This window comes from Centroberyx affinis, unplaced genomic scaffold, assembly GCF_046629955.1.
Source record: "Centroberyx affinis isolate AG114_WGS23_722 - 3 ecotype Tasmania unplaced genomic scaffold, CSIRO-AGI_Caff_v1 ptg002479l_1, whole genome shotgun sequence".
NCBI lineage: Eukaryota > Metazoa > Chordata > Actinopteri > Beryciformes > Berycidae > Centroberyx > Centroberyx affinis.
Window position 1 is genome coordinate 222,178 of NW_027280711.1, and position 17,624 is coordinate 239,801.

At 42.2% G+C, this 17,624-nt stretch overlaps 2 protein-coding genes across 2 annotated transcripts; both read left to right on the forward strand.

Annotated features, from left to right (window-relative positions):
- The first annotated feature begins 63 nt into the window (after positions 1-63).
- LOC139656451 (N-acetylneuraminate-9-phosphate synthase-like) lies at positions 64-8,442 on the forward strand. The gene is made up of 6 exons (XM_071534037.1): positions 64-2,323; positions 2,452-2,667; positions 2,845-2,944; positions 4,061-4,215; positions 6,259-6,525; positions 8,257-8,442. The coding sequence occupies exons 1-6, from the start codon at positions 2,000-2,002 to the stop codon at positions 8,440-8,442; spliced, it is 1,248 nt and encodes a 415-aa protein (XP_071390138.1). The 5' UTR covers positions 64-1,999.
- A 957-nt stretch (positions 8,443-9,399) lies between these two features.
- Positions 9,400-16,490, forward strand: LOC139656452 (N-acetylneuraminate-9-phosphate synthase-like). The gene is made up of 6 exons (XM_071534039.1): positions 9,400-9,532; positions 10,659-10,874; positions 10,973-11,072; positions 12,022-12,176; positions 13,358-13,624; positions 14,256-16,490. Exons 1-6 carry the CDS (start codon positions 9,401-9,403, stop codon positions 14,463-14,465), a joined length of 1,080 nt encoding a protein of 359 aa, XP_071390140.1. The 5' UTR covers position 9,400; the 3' UTR covers positions 14,466-16,490.
- The last annotated feature ends 1,134 nt before the right edge of the window (positions 16,491-17,624 follow it).

Here is a 17,624-nt window from a genome sequence, read left to right on the forward strand (position 1 = left end):
GTACGCCAATCGAAGAATAAAACTGAAATAAAGACTATTTCACCATCATCCGATTTAGTGTTCTCTTTAATGATACATGCATGGAGAGAAGTGCACAGCAGAAGTACTGATACAGTTCTCTGAAGGGAGTTACTTTATATGGACCCGGCCACACAAGGCCAAACATTTCCTAGACAAAGTGTCTCCTAGACAAGGAAACATAAAGATGACATCGCTATTACAGGAATGAACAGCATTGTCTCAGGATCACACCACTGTCCCAGGAATGCATGGCACCTGTCCTTCTAATTCTGAACATCTGATTACACATAGACACATGAAGGAAGAAAGCAGTTATTCTAGCCTAAAACAGAGCCATACAATACAACGTTTTCTCTATGTATCTTGGTCCACAACAAGAGAACAGAGCTGGACAATAGTGTTTCCCACCCTGAGTATTCAAGATGGCCACCATGTGAATAAGGTTTGTAACAGCACAGTGTCTGTGAGGCCAGATGTGGTGGAGTAAGAGAAATGCCTAGACATAATGATAGGTATAGTTTATTGCATGCAAGCGAATGTGACAGAAAATCCCCTTGGTGTAATTTACATTGGATAACACGTGACATCTCACCTGAGAGTATCACATGCCAGTCATATGACACTTATAATAATAATAATAATAACTTTATTTATGTAGCACCTTTAAAAACAGAGTTTACAAAGTGCTTTGACAGTCAAAATAAAAGCAGAATACTCAAAATTTGAATTTAAAAAGCAATGAAACGATAATAAACAGAGATGGAAAAGAGCAGCATTCAAGTAAATACTAGGATAACCGTGAAGATGAAAACCAAAATAAACAGTAAGGATAAAATCAAATAAAAGCAAGATAAAAATTAAGATAAAAATTAAGATGAAAATACAAAAGACACGACACTTAAAAAAGATCCTAAAAAGATAAAAAAGACGACATCACATAAAACAAAGTCTACAAAAATGGGTTTTAAGACGTGATTTAAAAGAAGTCGCTGATTCTGCTAGCCTTATCTCCTCAGGCAGCTCGTTCCAAAGCCACGGAGCTGGTAGGGGATTCAGTGTCTTGCTCAAGGACACTTCATCAAGACGGATGCTCCCCATGCATGTATGATGTATGAGAGTTGAAGCCAGTTTGTCTGGTTGGAAGACCTGACAAAGACCTTACCCATAGAGACAAAACAGTTCTATCTTTATGGTCTTAGCCCTCACTGCACCACCCTGACTCACCAGTGAAACAACACAAAGTAAATCAGTGCAGACATTTGTATTCATTATCAGCGAAACCGATCGTGTGTGCGATCCCATCGGTTTCATTCTTTAGCTATCAAACAATGCGTCTAAACTTGCAAGACCAGCTTCTGAAACTTGAAACATCACACACCAGGATTTTCCCGAGCCGTAGAAGACCACTGAATCCTTTAAACTGAAGCAAAAAACCCGCACCAAAATCGCAGTTACGAGGTTTTCGTACGAGCGGGGGCAAACGTGTCACCTTTCAAGAGGTACGTTCGTGCAGTCGGGACCTCGTGCAAATAAACTGTGAATAGGTCATTTATTGCATCATAGCTTTTAGAAGTCTGCAAGGATAGCAGCGGTTGGGAAGCTTGCGGTGACCACTGGTTTCTTGGTTATAGGAACTCTACACATACAGTAGGGTCCAACATCTGAACTATAAAGACAATATGGGCCACAGCAGTACAACAGGTCATTCTTCTCACTGCGATACACTGTCTCCTCTGTCCAGTATCTGCTTTGAATGGTGTGGTTTTCAGTGATGTGTGTGTGTGTGTGTGTGTGTGTGTGTGTGTGTGTGCGTGTGTGTGTGTGTGTGTGTGTGTGCATGACTGGCTGGCTGCCAGTTTTTGACTGGTTTACCCTGTTTACAATAGGCAAAAAGTGTGTGTGTGTGTGTGTGTGTTTGTGTGTATGTATGTGTGTGTGTGTGTGTGTGTGACTCTATCTGTAAGGTGTGGCTGTGTCAATGTGTAGGCACATCACAATTATCCAGGCGGGATCCCTGAGGTGCTATAAAAAGCGAGGGATCCCGTGGCTCCAGCCTCTCCCACCTGTGACATCTCCAGCCTCACATCTACATTTGACCATACCAGGCCTCGAGACCTTTCCGCATCATCTCAGTTATTTCACTCAGCACTCCTGTTCCTACATCACCAGAATGCCTCTGCAATTTGAACTGTGTCCCGGTAGAACGATCGGAGGCTCCCACCCGTGCTTCATCATTGCTGAAATCGGACAGAACCACCAGGGAGACATTGAGATTGCCAAGAAAATGATCAAGATGGCAAAGGTAACATTGCGGAGGGGGAAATGTGCCTGTAAAGAAGCTGCCAATTGTTCTGTGCTGCCGAAGTTAACCCAGTTTCACCACCTCTCCTTTCCTTTTCCTCTCCTCTCCGTGTGCCCCTGTCATCTCAGGACTGCGGTGCTGACTGCGCAAAGTTCCAGAAGAGTGAACTGGAGCACAAGTTCAGCAAGCGAGCCTTGGAGCGGCCCTACAACTCCAAACACTCCTGGGGGGAAACCTACGGCGAACACAAGCGGCATTTGGAGTTCAGCCATGAGCAGTACAGGGAGCTGAAAAAGTATGCAAATGAGATTGGCATTTTCCTCACTGCCTCTGGAATGGACGAGGTAAGACTGAGAGTGACTTTTTTTTTTTTCACCCGTCCAGTTGAAATTCTTCTCCTTATCAAGCAAGAATACCTCATTGCATTCTCCTGAAAGATTCATGGAGGAGCAGTACTGTACATGTGTTCTTGAGATATCTACATTAAAAAAAAAAAATCTACATTTCCATAATTCCCATAGATGGCTGTGGAGTTCCTCCATGAGCTGGATGTGCCTTTCTTCAAAGTTGCCTCCTGCGATGCCAACAACTTCCCCTATCTTGAGAAAACTGCAAAGAAAGGTATGAGGCACATGTATCAATGCTTCATTAATTATATATATTATATTCTGTTTATTCTTCATTCTTTATGAAAAAAAAAAATCTTCTTTTTTCCTTTGGAGCAAATCATTTCTTAATCCTTTTGGAGGAAATTTCAAAATATCTTCTGTAGAAGTAAACCGACCCATAGTCCTATTTTTTTTAATGCCTTGATTCTACTTTATAATTAAGGCACAAACTATTTGACAATATATATATTGTAGGTATGAAATTCAGTAAAGCAGGTACAGTAACCTTGAATTACTGTTACCTGAACTTACCTTCAGTTACACAGGTTGCTGGAGAAAGTGTTGTGTAGTTTGAAATAATCAAAAATGCAAATGTGCTTGTGAGAGTTTCTGTTGTCCTGAGAAAATGTTGGATTTGCCATCCCTTTGAGTCCAGGCTATGGACTAAATAGATACTCCTGACAAATATATTAGTCTGGTTCGGTGATGCTTGGGACAGGTGCACAGACACACCCACTGTAGGTGTGGCGAGGTGAGTAGAGTAGGCGGGGAGTAGGATGGGCAAATAGACAGACTGAGGGAGAAAGTTCAAAATTATTAAGGAATAAGGTATGCTGTATGTGTCCATGAAATGTGTTTATGCATGAGGGATATGAGGGAATTAAAAAAACAAAAATTAGCAGGAAGTGCTCTTGACGCTTCAACCTGTACAGTTGGCTAGGCCATAAAAAGTCATATATGTAAAACAACTTGACCATTGGGACCTACAGGAGTACAATATCAGAGTTCATGTTGTCATTTGATCTGACACTTGGCCTACAAACTCCAGCTTTTCACCTCATTTGTTATGGAATGCCCCATGCGTGACTTATGTTTGGCTCACATCTGTGTATTTCTGTCTGTCTAATAATAATAATTATTATTATATTTATTATAATAACTTCTATCATAATGATGTTGAAAACTTGGGATGCAAATTCAGTACACCCTAGGGCAGTGATTCTCAACCTTTTTCATATCAAGGACCCTCTCTCTCTCTCTCTCTCTTGTCTCTCTCATTCTATTTCTCCTATTCCTGCTCTCTCTATTTATATCTTCCCCTGCCTTTCTTTCTTTCTGTCTGTGGCAGGCCGTCCCATGGTGGTGTCCAGCGGGATGCAGTCCATGGAGACGATGCGTCGGGTCTACCAGATGGTGAAGCAGCACAACCAGAACTTCACCATCCTACAGTGTACCAGTGCCTACCCTCTGGATGCTGAGGATGTCAACCTCAAAGTTATCACGGTGAGATGAATAAAATAGAATAGAATAGAATAGAATGTGACTCACCTGCAAAGGGAGGCGCTTGGGAGCATCCTTACCAGGTGCCTGAACCCCCTCAACTGACTCATCTAAATGTGGAGGAGCAGTAGCTTGACACCTAACCAGTGGTCAATCTCACAATCCCTTTCACCTTCACTTGTTACCCTGATTCGTACCTGAACTTGGGGCAGTTGCCCACCCCTCACCTGAACGAGACAGGTTCTTGGAGAGAACCATGGTCTCAGACTTGAAGTTACCGACCCTCATCCCGACCACATCATTACACAGCAGCAAACTGCTCCAATGTGCATTGGAGATCAGTCCGATGAAGCTAAAAGCATGACATATGCAAACAGAAGAGATGCCACACTCGTGTCACTGAATTGGACACTCTCAGGGTCTTGGCTACACTTTGATATCCTGTTCACAAATATCACATATCACAAATATCTTGAATCTCACACTGTATGGGCCAAACATTCACCTTGAATGATCTTGATTTAATACCAAGAATGCAAACATCGTTCTCCCTCAAACTGGACAGGAACCAAATGACTCACAGCAATAGCTGCAGCATCCCATAATCCAGCAGCATCTTCCTCAAGATACCCGGTTGTAGGCCTTTTCCAAATCCACAACATACATGTAGATGGGATTAGCAAGATCCCATGCCCCCTTGATTATCTGTGGGAGGGTAAAAAGCTGGACTACTGTTCTGGCTACTGAGTCTTCTGGAGTGCTGCAGTGATGGTTGCAGTGCGACAGAATGTAATGTGAAATAGGTGTCAATCCTTTGCAGCTGCAAAAGTAAGCCATTTGCTTTTCTTCCCACATCACTCTTGCCTTGTGGGCTTACCACCTACAAGGCAGCGGGCCCACGCTATGGCCACCAGGCGCTTGCTTGTGAGCAGCGCTCCCTGGCCTAGCTCTAGGAGTGGGCCCCAGGGTCCCTGGTTCAGGTGAGGTTCTGTCAGTTCTTGATGAAGCGCTTCATGACAAAGGGGACAATCTAAAGATGTCAGGTATCTGCAGAACCCTGATGACACTGTGTTTTCCATTAGCTAATATGGGTTGATTTGATTGAGATGCGAGTTCAAGTCCCGGCATGGATACTTCCACAAAATTCGATGTTGCAGGGCTGTTAGACTCTTAGTCTTGTTTGCACTAAACTGCCTTGTTCATAGGGAGGGACAGTTGGAGAGGTCGAACACAATGAGAGTGTTTCATCCACATATTATTCTATTTGGGATATCAGAAGTTGAGGTGAAAATGGGTATAGGTTGCCAAGTCATGCAATCCCTATGTCATGCAATACTTTCCTGGAAGAAATAAGACTTGACTTGGAATCACACACCAGGAAGAGTCGTGCCATCCCCAAACTTTGCCCAAACTTTTAGTGACACTTCATCTCTTGGCCTCGGGGTAATTTCAGATACAGCAGGGATGTCACAATCATCCATTACTCTTGCATTGTCTGGGTACTGAAGGCAATGCTGCAGTGACAGCGACAACATAGCCGTTTCCCACAAGTAGCAGACAAAGTCTTTTTTGCCTCATCCACAAGCACGTATAATTCCGTTTGGAAGAACTTGTATCTTCTCTTCCTCACAGGCGATGTCGTTTTCTGAAAGCGGCTAGGCACACTTCCAAGACAAATTAAATAGTGCTTCCAGTATTCTAATTGCCTAACTGTGGCTGAATTGCATTTGACCTCATTTGAATAATTGAAGTTTTCCACTTCTTCCACAAAGTCCCTCCAGTCTCAATACATCATACAGAAGGTGGAGCATATCCTATTGTAATCCCATATAAAAGGATTCCCCTGTAATCAATTGAATCAGTTAAACTCTAATCAGTTCAGTTCAATTAATTTCAATTCAGTTCAACTAAATTGAGGTGTATCCAAATGCATAATATACATTACAAACATAATAAAAGGCAATACATACCTATTCATACCCAACACACAGCAGAGACAAGCAGTAGTGACAGAAGGTTTTTTACCCACTCTTTCTTCTCCCAAAGGAATACCAGAAGGAATTCCCGGACATCCCCATCGGATATTCTGGACACGAGCGGGGAATCTACATCTCTGTGGCCGCCGTGGCGATGGGGGCAAAGGTCGTGGAGCGCCACGTGACTTTGAACAAGACCTGGAAGGGAAACGACCACGAGGCGTCCCTGGAGCCCGCGGAGCTGGCGGAGCTGGTCCGAGCCGTCCGGCTGGTGGAGACGGCGCTGGGAACGCCCACCAAGCTGATGTTACCCTGCGAGAAGACCTGCCACGACAAGGTGGGTTCACTCCCTGTTCGGCTTTAGCATTTCATTGCATTTTGTGTTACCATCAAACTGTCCCCCCGCCCACATTTTCCCAGCCGGTCTGGGAATTTGTACCAGCGACCGTCCAGTCACAACGGAGTCAAGGGTTCAACTGAATGATACTGTTGAAATTGCTGACAGCTGCTATTTTGGACCAATATTCAGTATTTTTAAATTCCCTAACTAGCATTTTCAAAATTCCAAACAAATTACAAGTATTCCGTTTTTCACATGCTTGTGTGGAATGTGATCAAAATGTCACATTAAACCTGCAATAAATGATATCAACCCTTATAACCAGTCCTGAAACTAATGTGTACTAAGTGGAGATTTCATTGAGACATACTGATATAAACCAATATCCACACAGCAGCCAGCTGTGTTGCTGTTTTCACCTCTTTTCTAAAGCTTGTTGTCAAATTCCACTCCTGAACGAAGCTCCTCGGTCCATTCAGTAGTTTGTCTCCTCTCTTGCCATTTAAAAGCGGCACTCTCCCCCTCCCACTCCTGAAAAAACAGTGTCGTAATTGCAGAATCGATGAAGCGAGTGAGTAAACTTGCTCAACTAGTAAACTTGCTACCTACCTCTTCACTTGTCATTGTGGGACATGTAACCTTCAGCAGGAGAAAAATCTGGCAAAGACATCTGACACGTCTCCGTAGGTACAGTTAGCTTAGCTATTAGCCTTTATACACGGTCCTTCGCTAGGTTTGTCTTTAGGGGCCTCCATAGTCCAGCAGCTTTGCTGTGATTTATTTACAAATGTGTTGCAGTTTCTGTCACCCATAGTGGTTGGAAAATCGCTTATTGCAGCTTTAAAATCAATTCAGGTTTAGGGCTTCCTACGGAAGCCAAAAAGGGCCGTGCTTGCAATAATTTTTTTAATGCCGTTATCTCGAGATCACAAGTTATTTATCTCGTGATCACGAGGAAACGAGCTTTGTTATCTCGAGATAATGAGATAATCAACCTGTTATCACAAGAAAACAAAATGTAATTTCCTCTTATTACTTATAATGTTTATCAGAGATCAGGAGTGCCATGCCAGCATGCATAGATGGCGTCTGGACAACTGTAGCAACTGATTGTCTGCTCTAATGACGTAACTGTAGCAAACAAAACTACACATTTATGCCTTGACTTCCTGTTCAGTTATGAATCCTCCCCGACAGTCATGACAGTGATCTTGAAGGCTGAAAACAGGCGTGATCAAATGAACCAGACACTCATTTTCGAGTTCTCCATAATTATCCCGTGATCTCGAGAAAACAAAACGTTGTTTTCTCGTGATAAATTATCTCGTTATCTCGAGAAATCGACCTTTTGTTTTCTTGAGATAACGAGATAAATGAACCTGTTATCTCGAGAAAACAAGCTTTGTTATCTTGAGATAACGAAATAATTAACTCGTGATCTCGAGATAACGGCATTAAAAAAATAATTGCAAGCACGGCCGTTCTTGGCTTCCGTAGCTTCCCATAATAAACCAGTGTAGTATTGATCAATAAATAAATCCAACTGCATCATATTCATCATGTTGAAGATCCACGACTGATGTCCAGCTTTTAATAAAAGGCTAAACTCGGCTAAGGCTAAGGCTAAGACTACAAGCTGAGAACCAGTTCCAGGGAGTTCCAGTGGAATGAATATTTGTTATTAATCTGTCTGTGGTTTTGGTTCTCTCTTGTCTTTTTGTTTTCCAGCTGGGCAAGTCAGTGGTGGCCAAGGTGGCCATCCCCAAAGGCTCAGTGCTGAGCCTGGACATGTTTGCGGTGAAGGTGGGCGAGCCAAAGGGCATCCCTCCAGAAGAGATGCAGCACCTGGTGGGCAAGAAAGTCCGAGCGGACGTGGAGGAAGACGACAGCATCACAGCTGCCATGATAGAATAAAGGATCCGCCATGAGGATCATGAGGACAGAGAGAGAGAGAGAGAGAGAGAGAGAGAGAGAGAGAAGGGGGGGGCAGACAGGCAGAAGATGGACAGACAAGTTTGACAGATAGACAGGGAGAATGAGAAGGAAAGAAAGAGAGAGGCAGGCAGACAGATAAACTGTCTATCTATCTGACAGATGTGTGATAGAGTGAGAGAGAAAGACAGGAAGGATGAGAAAGAAAGAGAGAGCTTGAGAAAGGCAAATTAGGGTGGAGGAGAAACAGGTCATGTGACCATGATAGCTTTTTTTTTTGCACTAGTCCAAATGCATCATGGACTAGCAGGCTTGTAAAATTTGCCATCACAATTAAGAATGATCTGTCCCTGCCTACTTTCCCCAGCAGTTAAATATTATAATATAAAGAAAAACAATGTTTGAGGTGGTAGGTGTATGTATCTTTATATACCCACTTATATACCTTTACCTATATACCTATGTGTGTGTGTGTGTGTGTGTGTGTGTGTGTGTGTGTGTGTGTGTTGGGGGGGAGTATATATAATTGAATGTATATGTAAAATGGGATTTACAACGTCTGTTATTATGAAGGTGCCACCGGAAAACAGTATTTCTGAAATGTTCATGTTGGGAATAAAAAAAGGGTCTTAAAATAGTCTTTGTTCCACTTTTATTTTTAATAAAAAACCTGCGCGAGCTAGTGTCAAATGATGATGATAGGTGATGGAAAGAAGAGGACTTTTATGTTGAACTAAGAAACCGGAACTCTACGTAGGCTGCATTCCGGACGTGCAACGTTTTAAAATTTCCGGTGTCGGCTGTTGGAGGAATTAACACATGACCAGACTGTCTCTCACCCGTTACATTGCTAAAATAATAGCTTTAGCCGCACCGTTGTCTTGATTTCCTCCGCTGTTTCTTACCTCTGTGTCGCTGTCTCAGTCTGCACGTCAACAAAATGCCTTTAAAGTTTGAACTGTGTCCCGGTAGAATGATCGGAGGCTCCCACCCGTGCTTCATTATTGCTGAAATTGGACAAAACCACCAGGGAGACATTGAGATTGCCAAGAAAATGATCAAGATGGCAAAGGTAACGAGTCAAATTCTACCATTTCTGAACGGTATTCTCTTGCTGCAGTGTTTTTGTAATAGGCTGACAGTCTACACAAATGTGGCAGTTAACGGTGCCTTGCTCGGCAAACCTACATACCATGTAAAACATGACTCCTTGAATCCTTTACGCCCCCCTTCAGTTCGGCATACATGCGCTACACAAAGCAGCATTTCTTTTGATAAAATCTTAGGTTTTATGACTGATTTGCATGTTGTTCCCACTGTCGTCTTCCGCGACAGTGGTGGGCGCAGTGAGCACTGTCAACAAATTATGAAATAAAATTTTACAGAAATAACTGCTGCTTGGTGGATCACTTGTATGCCGAATTTACGATAGTTTTTAAAGGTTTCATAAAAGGTCTGAAGTCGTGTTCTGTTAGGTGTGTACTTGCAAAGCAATGGAAAACTGCCAGATTTTTGTATGTACTTTGGCGTGCCGTTCTCTCCATACGAGAACACGGCACGTATCGGGGCTAGGCCGGACTAAGCTAGCTGTCAACGAAGCTATGCCTGAATTTCGTTCGTTCAGTGAAACAACTAGAGACAATAACAGTGGTACCGTACTCATGTTAGCCTTTCTACTCATCTATGTTATCCTTTGATCTACTAATAAGGCATACGGCCAAGAGAAGTCACTCTCTGGCTCTGTGCCCCTTAGGTTTCAACACAGTTAAATGATGAATGTCAATAGAAATGATCCAAAGTCCAGAATACTCATGTGTTGTTTCTACCATTGAGGTAATCTATGAATATCTTACATTATATCAGGGGTTTTAGGGGATGAACTTGCACATAATAGACATAATAGACAAAAAATATGATCCCACTCTGAAGCCTTGATATGAGGAAGATAAACTAAAACTCAGAAGCCATACACAAAGAAACCAGGTTATACAAAATATTTTGCATGGCATCTTCGGTGTTGGTGAAACACAGGTTGGTCATCAATTGAATATGCAGGGGAAAACCGTATGATACTCTCAGCTAAGGCTGAAAACTTAACTATGGATTGCCAATGTAAAGGATCTCCCTCCTTTACTCTGACGGTTTCCAAGCTTTCCTCCTCAGTTGACTCTCCCTCTAACTCATATCCAACTTAACAGGACTGCGGTGCTGACTGCGCCAAGTTCCAGAAGAGTGAACTGGAGCACAAGTTCAACAAGCGAGCCTTGGAGCGGCCCTACAAGTCCAAACACTCCTGGGGGGAAACCTACGGCGAACACAAGCGCCATCTAGAGTTCAGCCACGAGCAGTACAGGGAGCTGCAGAAATATGCCAAGGAGGTCGGCATCTTCTTCACCGCCTCAGGAATGGACGAGGTAAGGAGGACACTTTTGATGAAGATGTTTTTATGGCCCCTGTATTCAATAGCGAACCGCAGAGATCTTTAAAATGTTTTTCTTTTTGCCTTCCTCAGATGGCAGTGGAGTTCCTCCACGAGCTCGAAGTGCCTTTCTTCAAAGTCGGCTCTGGAGACACCAACAACTTCCCCTATCTGGAGAAGACAGCCAAGAAAGGTGAGACTGTACTGTCATATCCGGGGAAAATGGCTAAAGTATGAGATGAAATCGAAATGTTTATGTATTTATTAGAATAAATAAAAAAAATAAATGTTTTGGAGCAGTGTTCAGACTGTCCCTCTGCTTCTGTAAATTCAGTTCCTAGCTCTGCACCTTCAATAAACAGATGTGTGTACTACTCATAGTGTTGTCCGCATGCGAATAAGCATTGACACATTCTCTGTACCCAGCAAAGATGACCATGCTGTGATGTAAACAGGGTGCTGACAGTTGTGCAAAACTTGGAAAAGTCATGAGATTTGAAAGTTGTGTTTTCCAGGCCTTGAAAAGCCATGGAAAATAACACAACTTCTCAAAATGTCATGGGAAATGTCACGGGAACTTGTTGGACATGTTCCCATGCCAAGTTTGGGCTGTTGGTAGATCTAGTGCTAGGGAACTACTGTATGCTAGCTAAGTCCAACAATGAAAAAATGGAGTCCGCACTCAAAAGGACAACATTCAGCATTCAACATTCATACTTCATTTTGAGTGCAGAAAAGACATGTGCAGACATTTTGACCCCTAAAAACAGAAATGAAGCAAGCCTGAATGTTGTTGTTTGAGTGTGCACCATTTTTTCTTCTGACAACGATGTTTCCTGATTTCACACACTGGTTTCCTTTTTTATAAAAATTGGGAGAGCGTGGTGTCTTTTTTTTTTCTGGAATAGTCATGGAAATCTCATGCAATTTGACTAGGAGCAAGGTGTGTGTGAAAAAGTACTAGGAGTTGACCATAAGCAAAGCGATTTTACACCTTAAATGCGCTCATTCCTGTTTTACTTTCAATTGACTATTTGAGTGTGATCTTTGGTCTGGTCCAGTCTGCTCTGCTGGTAGCGTCTTGATTTCTACCCATGTTAAGCCAGAATGCGTATCAGAGCGTAGCCCTTTGTCTGTGGCAGGCCGTCCCATGGTGGTGTCCAGCGGGATGCAGTCCATGGAGACGATGCGACGGGTCTACAAGACGGTGAAGGAGCACAATCAGAACTTCACCATCCTGCAGTGTACCAGCGCCTACCCTCTGGAAGCTGAGGATGTCAACCTCAAAGTTATCATGGTGAGATTAAAATGGAGCAGAATTGAGTGCAGATACCACACCACGGCTTCACAGTTTACTGATCTGAAAGCAGAGATACTTTGCTTTTTACAGATAAATATTACAGAGCTTTCCTCCAGCACTCAGTAGCAGGAATATCAGAGTGTACCATAGTTACCTTGTTCACACTGTGGCACTTTTCACACGCTTTTGGAAAGAAGAAGAAAAGTATAGTGGGGGAAAAAATGCTAATGGTCTGGGGCTTCCCTGCCCTCACACAATGCAAGTGCGTGTATGAGTGGACAGCTGAGCTGAAGAATTTTATTTAACATCACCCTCATTTAGTTCTTACAAAGCATTCTCAAAACAAGTTGAATTATATTATCTCACCCCATTAGCAGATTGTTTTTTACTTCTTTAAAGAAAACGTAAGTCTTAAGACTATACAAAATTGAAGTAATAGATATTTTTTGCAGTGTAATAGCTATACTATATATATATATATATGTGTGTGTGTGTGTGTTTGTATATATATATATATATATAGATATAGAGTTTTTATCATCTTTTTATCATCTTTTTATCTTTTACCGGCTTTTTATTGTCTTTTTATCATCTTTTATCATCTTTCTATTTTCTTTTTACATCTTTTATCTTTTATCTTAACTCTATCTTAATTTTATCTTACTTTTATTCTATTCTTTTATTTATTTTGGTTTTCATCCTACGATTATACTATTTACTTGAATGTTTGCTCTTTTCCACCTCTGTCCTCCTATGAACTTAGTCCCTGTTTATTATTGTTTTATTGCCTTTTAAATTCATAATTTGAGTATTCTGTTTTTATTTTGTCTGTCAAAGCACTTTGTAAACTCTGTTTTTAAAGGTGCTATATAAATAAAGTTATTATTATTATTATCAAGTATACAAGATTACATCACTTGTTTGAATAAGATTTTTTTCTCTCTCTCTCTCTCTCTCTATATATATATATATACATATATATATATATATATATATATATATGAAGTACTTTTCAGTATTTGAACTATTTTAGCTCTGAGTTGCACTCATGATGTGAATGATTGAGATTAAATTTCTTGTCAAGATGGCCATAGTATTAGAAGTTGCTTGCTTTACTTTCTACAGTTTAAGTACCAACACTGAACACACACATATACACTCTTACTCTTCAATTACAGGAATACCAGAAGGAATTCCCCGATATTCCCATCGGATATTCGGGCCATGAGTCCGGGATCAGTATCTCGGTGGCGGCCGTAGCTCTTGGGGCAAAGGTCATCGAGCGCCACGTGACCTTGGACAAGAAGTGGAAGGGAAGCGACCACGCGGCATCCCTGGAGCCCTCGGAGCTGGCGGAGCTGGTCCGATCCGTCCGACTGGTGGAGAGGGCGCTGGGGACCAGCCTCAAGCAGATGTTGCCCTGCGAGAAGCCGTGCCACGACAAGGTGAGGCAGTGCTGGAAGATATGTACACACCCTGTCCTCGAGAGAATATCAAAATATACCAACAGTATGGCAGGATGCTGAAGTTAAAACATTTTTAAAATTGTTCTTTAGGTGGCATTTTCACTGTTTAGCGAGCACACTTCTATAGGAGTTCAAGAAGGTGTCTAAATACTCGGGTAAAAGCACTCTAGTACTAGCAGTTTAGGAAAGTTCTCTATTCAACACTTCTCAAGTGAAAGCAGATGGTCCCTGGTGAGAGAGGACATGCCATGATAAGGTGAGACAGTGGTAGAAGACGTACACAAAGCTCCTTAATAATTGAAGTACTTGGTCTACATTTTTTGGCAAGCAGTAATAGACGGCACACCTCCACAGGAGTTCAAAAGCAGTCAACCTCCAGTAGCAGTAGCCCTGGGGATCTTCAGTTACAACCATAATTCAGACTTTTTCTGAGCTTTCAATATCTACAGTTGCTTCTGGCATAGTTGTTAATTTCATAATTACTTTTTAAAAAGGTGCTATGGGGCAGAAAAATCTGACTTATTTCCCCTTCAAGAATCCGCGGCTGACAAGCAAACTAAACCTCTCTCTGTTGTTTTGGTGTCCCTCCCTCCCCACCCTTATTGTCCAGCTGGGTAAGTCAGTGGTGGCCAAGGTGCAGATCCCCAAAGGAACCGCCCTGACTCTGGACATGCTGACGGTGAAGGTGGCCGAGCCCAAGGGCGTCGCGCCGGAGGAGATCTTCCAGCTGGTCGGTAAGGCCGTGACGGAGGACGTGGAGGAGGACGAGAGCGTCACGCCCGAGATCGTGGACAGCTACGGCAAGAAGGCCAAATGCTGAGGCCTGGAGAGTGTTGGCCGTAGAATTTAAATGGGGAGAAATGGCACTTAAGAAATTGGAATGATTCCGGTGGGGGGGGAATTGGGAAGGAGATCAATCAACCTTTTGGCAAACAAGCTCTTTGATGTAATGAGAAACTTGGTGGTAGTTTCAACTCTGGTCACTGTTGTGCTTTTTGACATGGTGCAAAAGCCAGTTCTTACCGTCCACTAGCCATACAGTGCACTATAGTGTTAGCATGCACTGTACACACTGGTAAAGCTGCTACTAGTCATTTCATCTCACAACATTGAGATCATAGAACTTGTTTGCCAAATATTCAGCGTGTTCTTCTGGCACCAGTAAAATGGCCAGTCAAGATTGTCGATTGGAACAGGAATGCCTGCTCTGGCTGTTCATGTTTTGTGGCATCAGTCATGGCTTGTTTGTGTAGCTCCTTTGGAAAAAAAACACACAGGGTATGTATACATAAAGCCTCTCAAAATAGGAGTACTGGTCTAGGATGAGTGGTCAGGTCACATGATCATATGAACAGTTTCTTTTTGCGTCTGCCTGGGGTCAGATGATCTGCGTCTAGGATCTCTGCTCATGTCACCTGATTCTACAAGCTGGTCTCAAGAGTTTTGAGCCCGAATTAAAATGGATGGAAAGCAGACTTTGTGGTGTACCATGGTAATCTACCTCTACACCGCTGAGAGCTGCCATAGAACTTTAAAAAATGTTGTCATGCAGCATGGAGAAACCCAATTTGAATTGCAGTGCCTATTCTGTTTATTGTAATTCTGTTCGTGTTGACCAGGACCTGTGCTCATTAAGCATCTGAAAATAATGCCTTTTAAGTCACAGTAAAGCTTGTGTCCTCTTATGACTTGGCTTATAAGCTTAGGTCAGCTGTCATATTCAGGGGTGAAGAGTTTAGCAGCCTACAGTTTTTCAGCCCCGGTTGTATAAGTTTGATAACCACAATTTGATTGGAAGCTAATGGAAATGATCTAAATATGGCAATCAAGTTAATGCCCTGCCCTTATTCAGAGAGGCTTTATGAATGTAGCCCCTGCTGGCCACAACTCATTTATGTTATTCCCCCCAAAAGAGTTAATGGGATTCCCTTTGGACCTTGTTGCCAGCAGAGATGATTTGTCCATTAAGTTCTAATTTCAAGCCAGAAAAAGTAAAAACGTCTGGCAAGCCCTCAGTCCAACTATGAGGAAGTGACTGATATTAACTTGTTTTAACTGCAACAGCACTAAAAATCTAAAATCAGAAATGTTGCATTCAGATTTGAAAAGTGAGGTGTGCTTGAACTGAACTCCCAGCTATTTCAAAACCCCTCAAAAATTGAAACACTGCGGCACAGGCAATCCAGCCCACCACTTCAAGCCATTTTAAACTATTTGAAATTTCCAGTCCTCTCTGATCTTTTGGATGTGGATCAGGTCGGACCTTCCAGCTCACCAGCAGAGCTGGACTCACTGACTCTGCAGCTGACTCCATATAAACACCACAGTGCATCTGCAGAGGAGGGAACATGTTTGTTATTTCAGGTGTTAATGGTACATGGATTATGTTTAGCCTTTCTTTATGTTTTTTTTTTTTTTTTTTCCGGTGTCAAAAAAACATGACTGACATACACAGAGCTTAGTGCATTCAAGTTATCAGAACCAGAGCTGGGGTGTTGAAAATGTTCAAAAGAGTTATTTCATGGCAACACTTTGTTGCCTTGAGCACTTCTTTATCTGCTGTGCCAAAGTGCCTGACTAAGAAGGTATGAACTGGAATGCGAAGGTACCTCGACATTACGCTCTTGAACTGTTACTGTATAAAGACTTGTGGGAGACTGAGAGTTGTGTTGATTTGCACAATCCTAGTTTTTTTTTCTTAAGGTTGAATATGAAATGCTGGATGCTGATAATGTGTGTCCCATCTCCCTGTCAGTAAGCTTACTTTTTGTTATGTTATCGAAGGAAAAACGAAAGACTAAAGTGTACTGTATTTGGACCACAAATAAAAGTAATGTTGCAATGGAACCACTAGATGGAGCTGTCGTGATTTATTTGTCAAAGTTTGTTGCTGTGTCCATCCAGACATTGTAACTGCCAATCACACTCATTAGGCACTAAAGAAGCCCAATTACATTGCTTATTACTGAATTAATGGTTGAAGCATGTCAAACTCTACCTCTTATGTGAACCCTAATCTTCTACGGGGGACACTCAACTGGGAATGATCCTGCTCAGAGGATCGGAGGATTTCCCCAAGATTATGAACATTTGTTTGTCTGCAGCGAGTCTTAGTCTTCTAGCTAATTTCCAGCTAATGGGGAGAAACCCACACCTCCCACAGAGTGACTGGTAGCTGCAGTAATATCCATTCGAAACTATTCTACTCATCAGAAACATTAGATGTGGCATATATAAATATAATAATAGGAAAACATGCATAGAATTTCCCCTCAGAGAAATTAAAGTCCTATTCAAGTCAGTTTCTTTTTTTATTCTATTCTATTCTGTTCTCAGACCCATTAGATAGATCTCAGAGATTATCTGTGCTGTCCCTCATCACAGCTGAAGGGACCCTCTCTCTCCCTCGGCCTCTCTAACCCATTAACATTAATATATATAGCGCACAAACCTTAGCTGCTATTTCAGGAGGTATATTAGGAGCTTTAGGCATTAAGCTGCTGCTAATCCTAGCTTCACACAGGTACATGAATGTAGCTATCGCCCTCTACTTTCACTCCTGGGCCTGCCAATGAAAAGGATTGAGTTGAGGCACTTTCTAGATACAATGTAAACATCGAACAAAAAGTTCGGAAATTTGTGTTTGGTAGATTATTTCTCTGTTGTAACAATGCTTTTTGGCAATACATTTTATACCGTTGGAAAGCCTGTTTATTTCCCTTTTAAATGGTGCCTCATTTGTAAGGAACATGCATTTGTGGGATGAGCAGCACAGCTGAGTATGTGGGTTGCGCTCATGTAAAATTTGCCAAATCTTCTCTGCCAATGCCAAACAGCTTATTCTGCTGTTGCTATTGACTCTTGTTTGGTGTTGTTTGGTGGATTGGATGATTGAAGTCTATCAGTAACAAGGAAGAAACAAGACATATTGGCAATTTTACAATTTATTCATTTAACAAACAGTCAGGAGCCTCAGTAG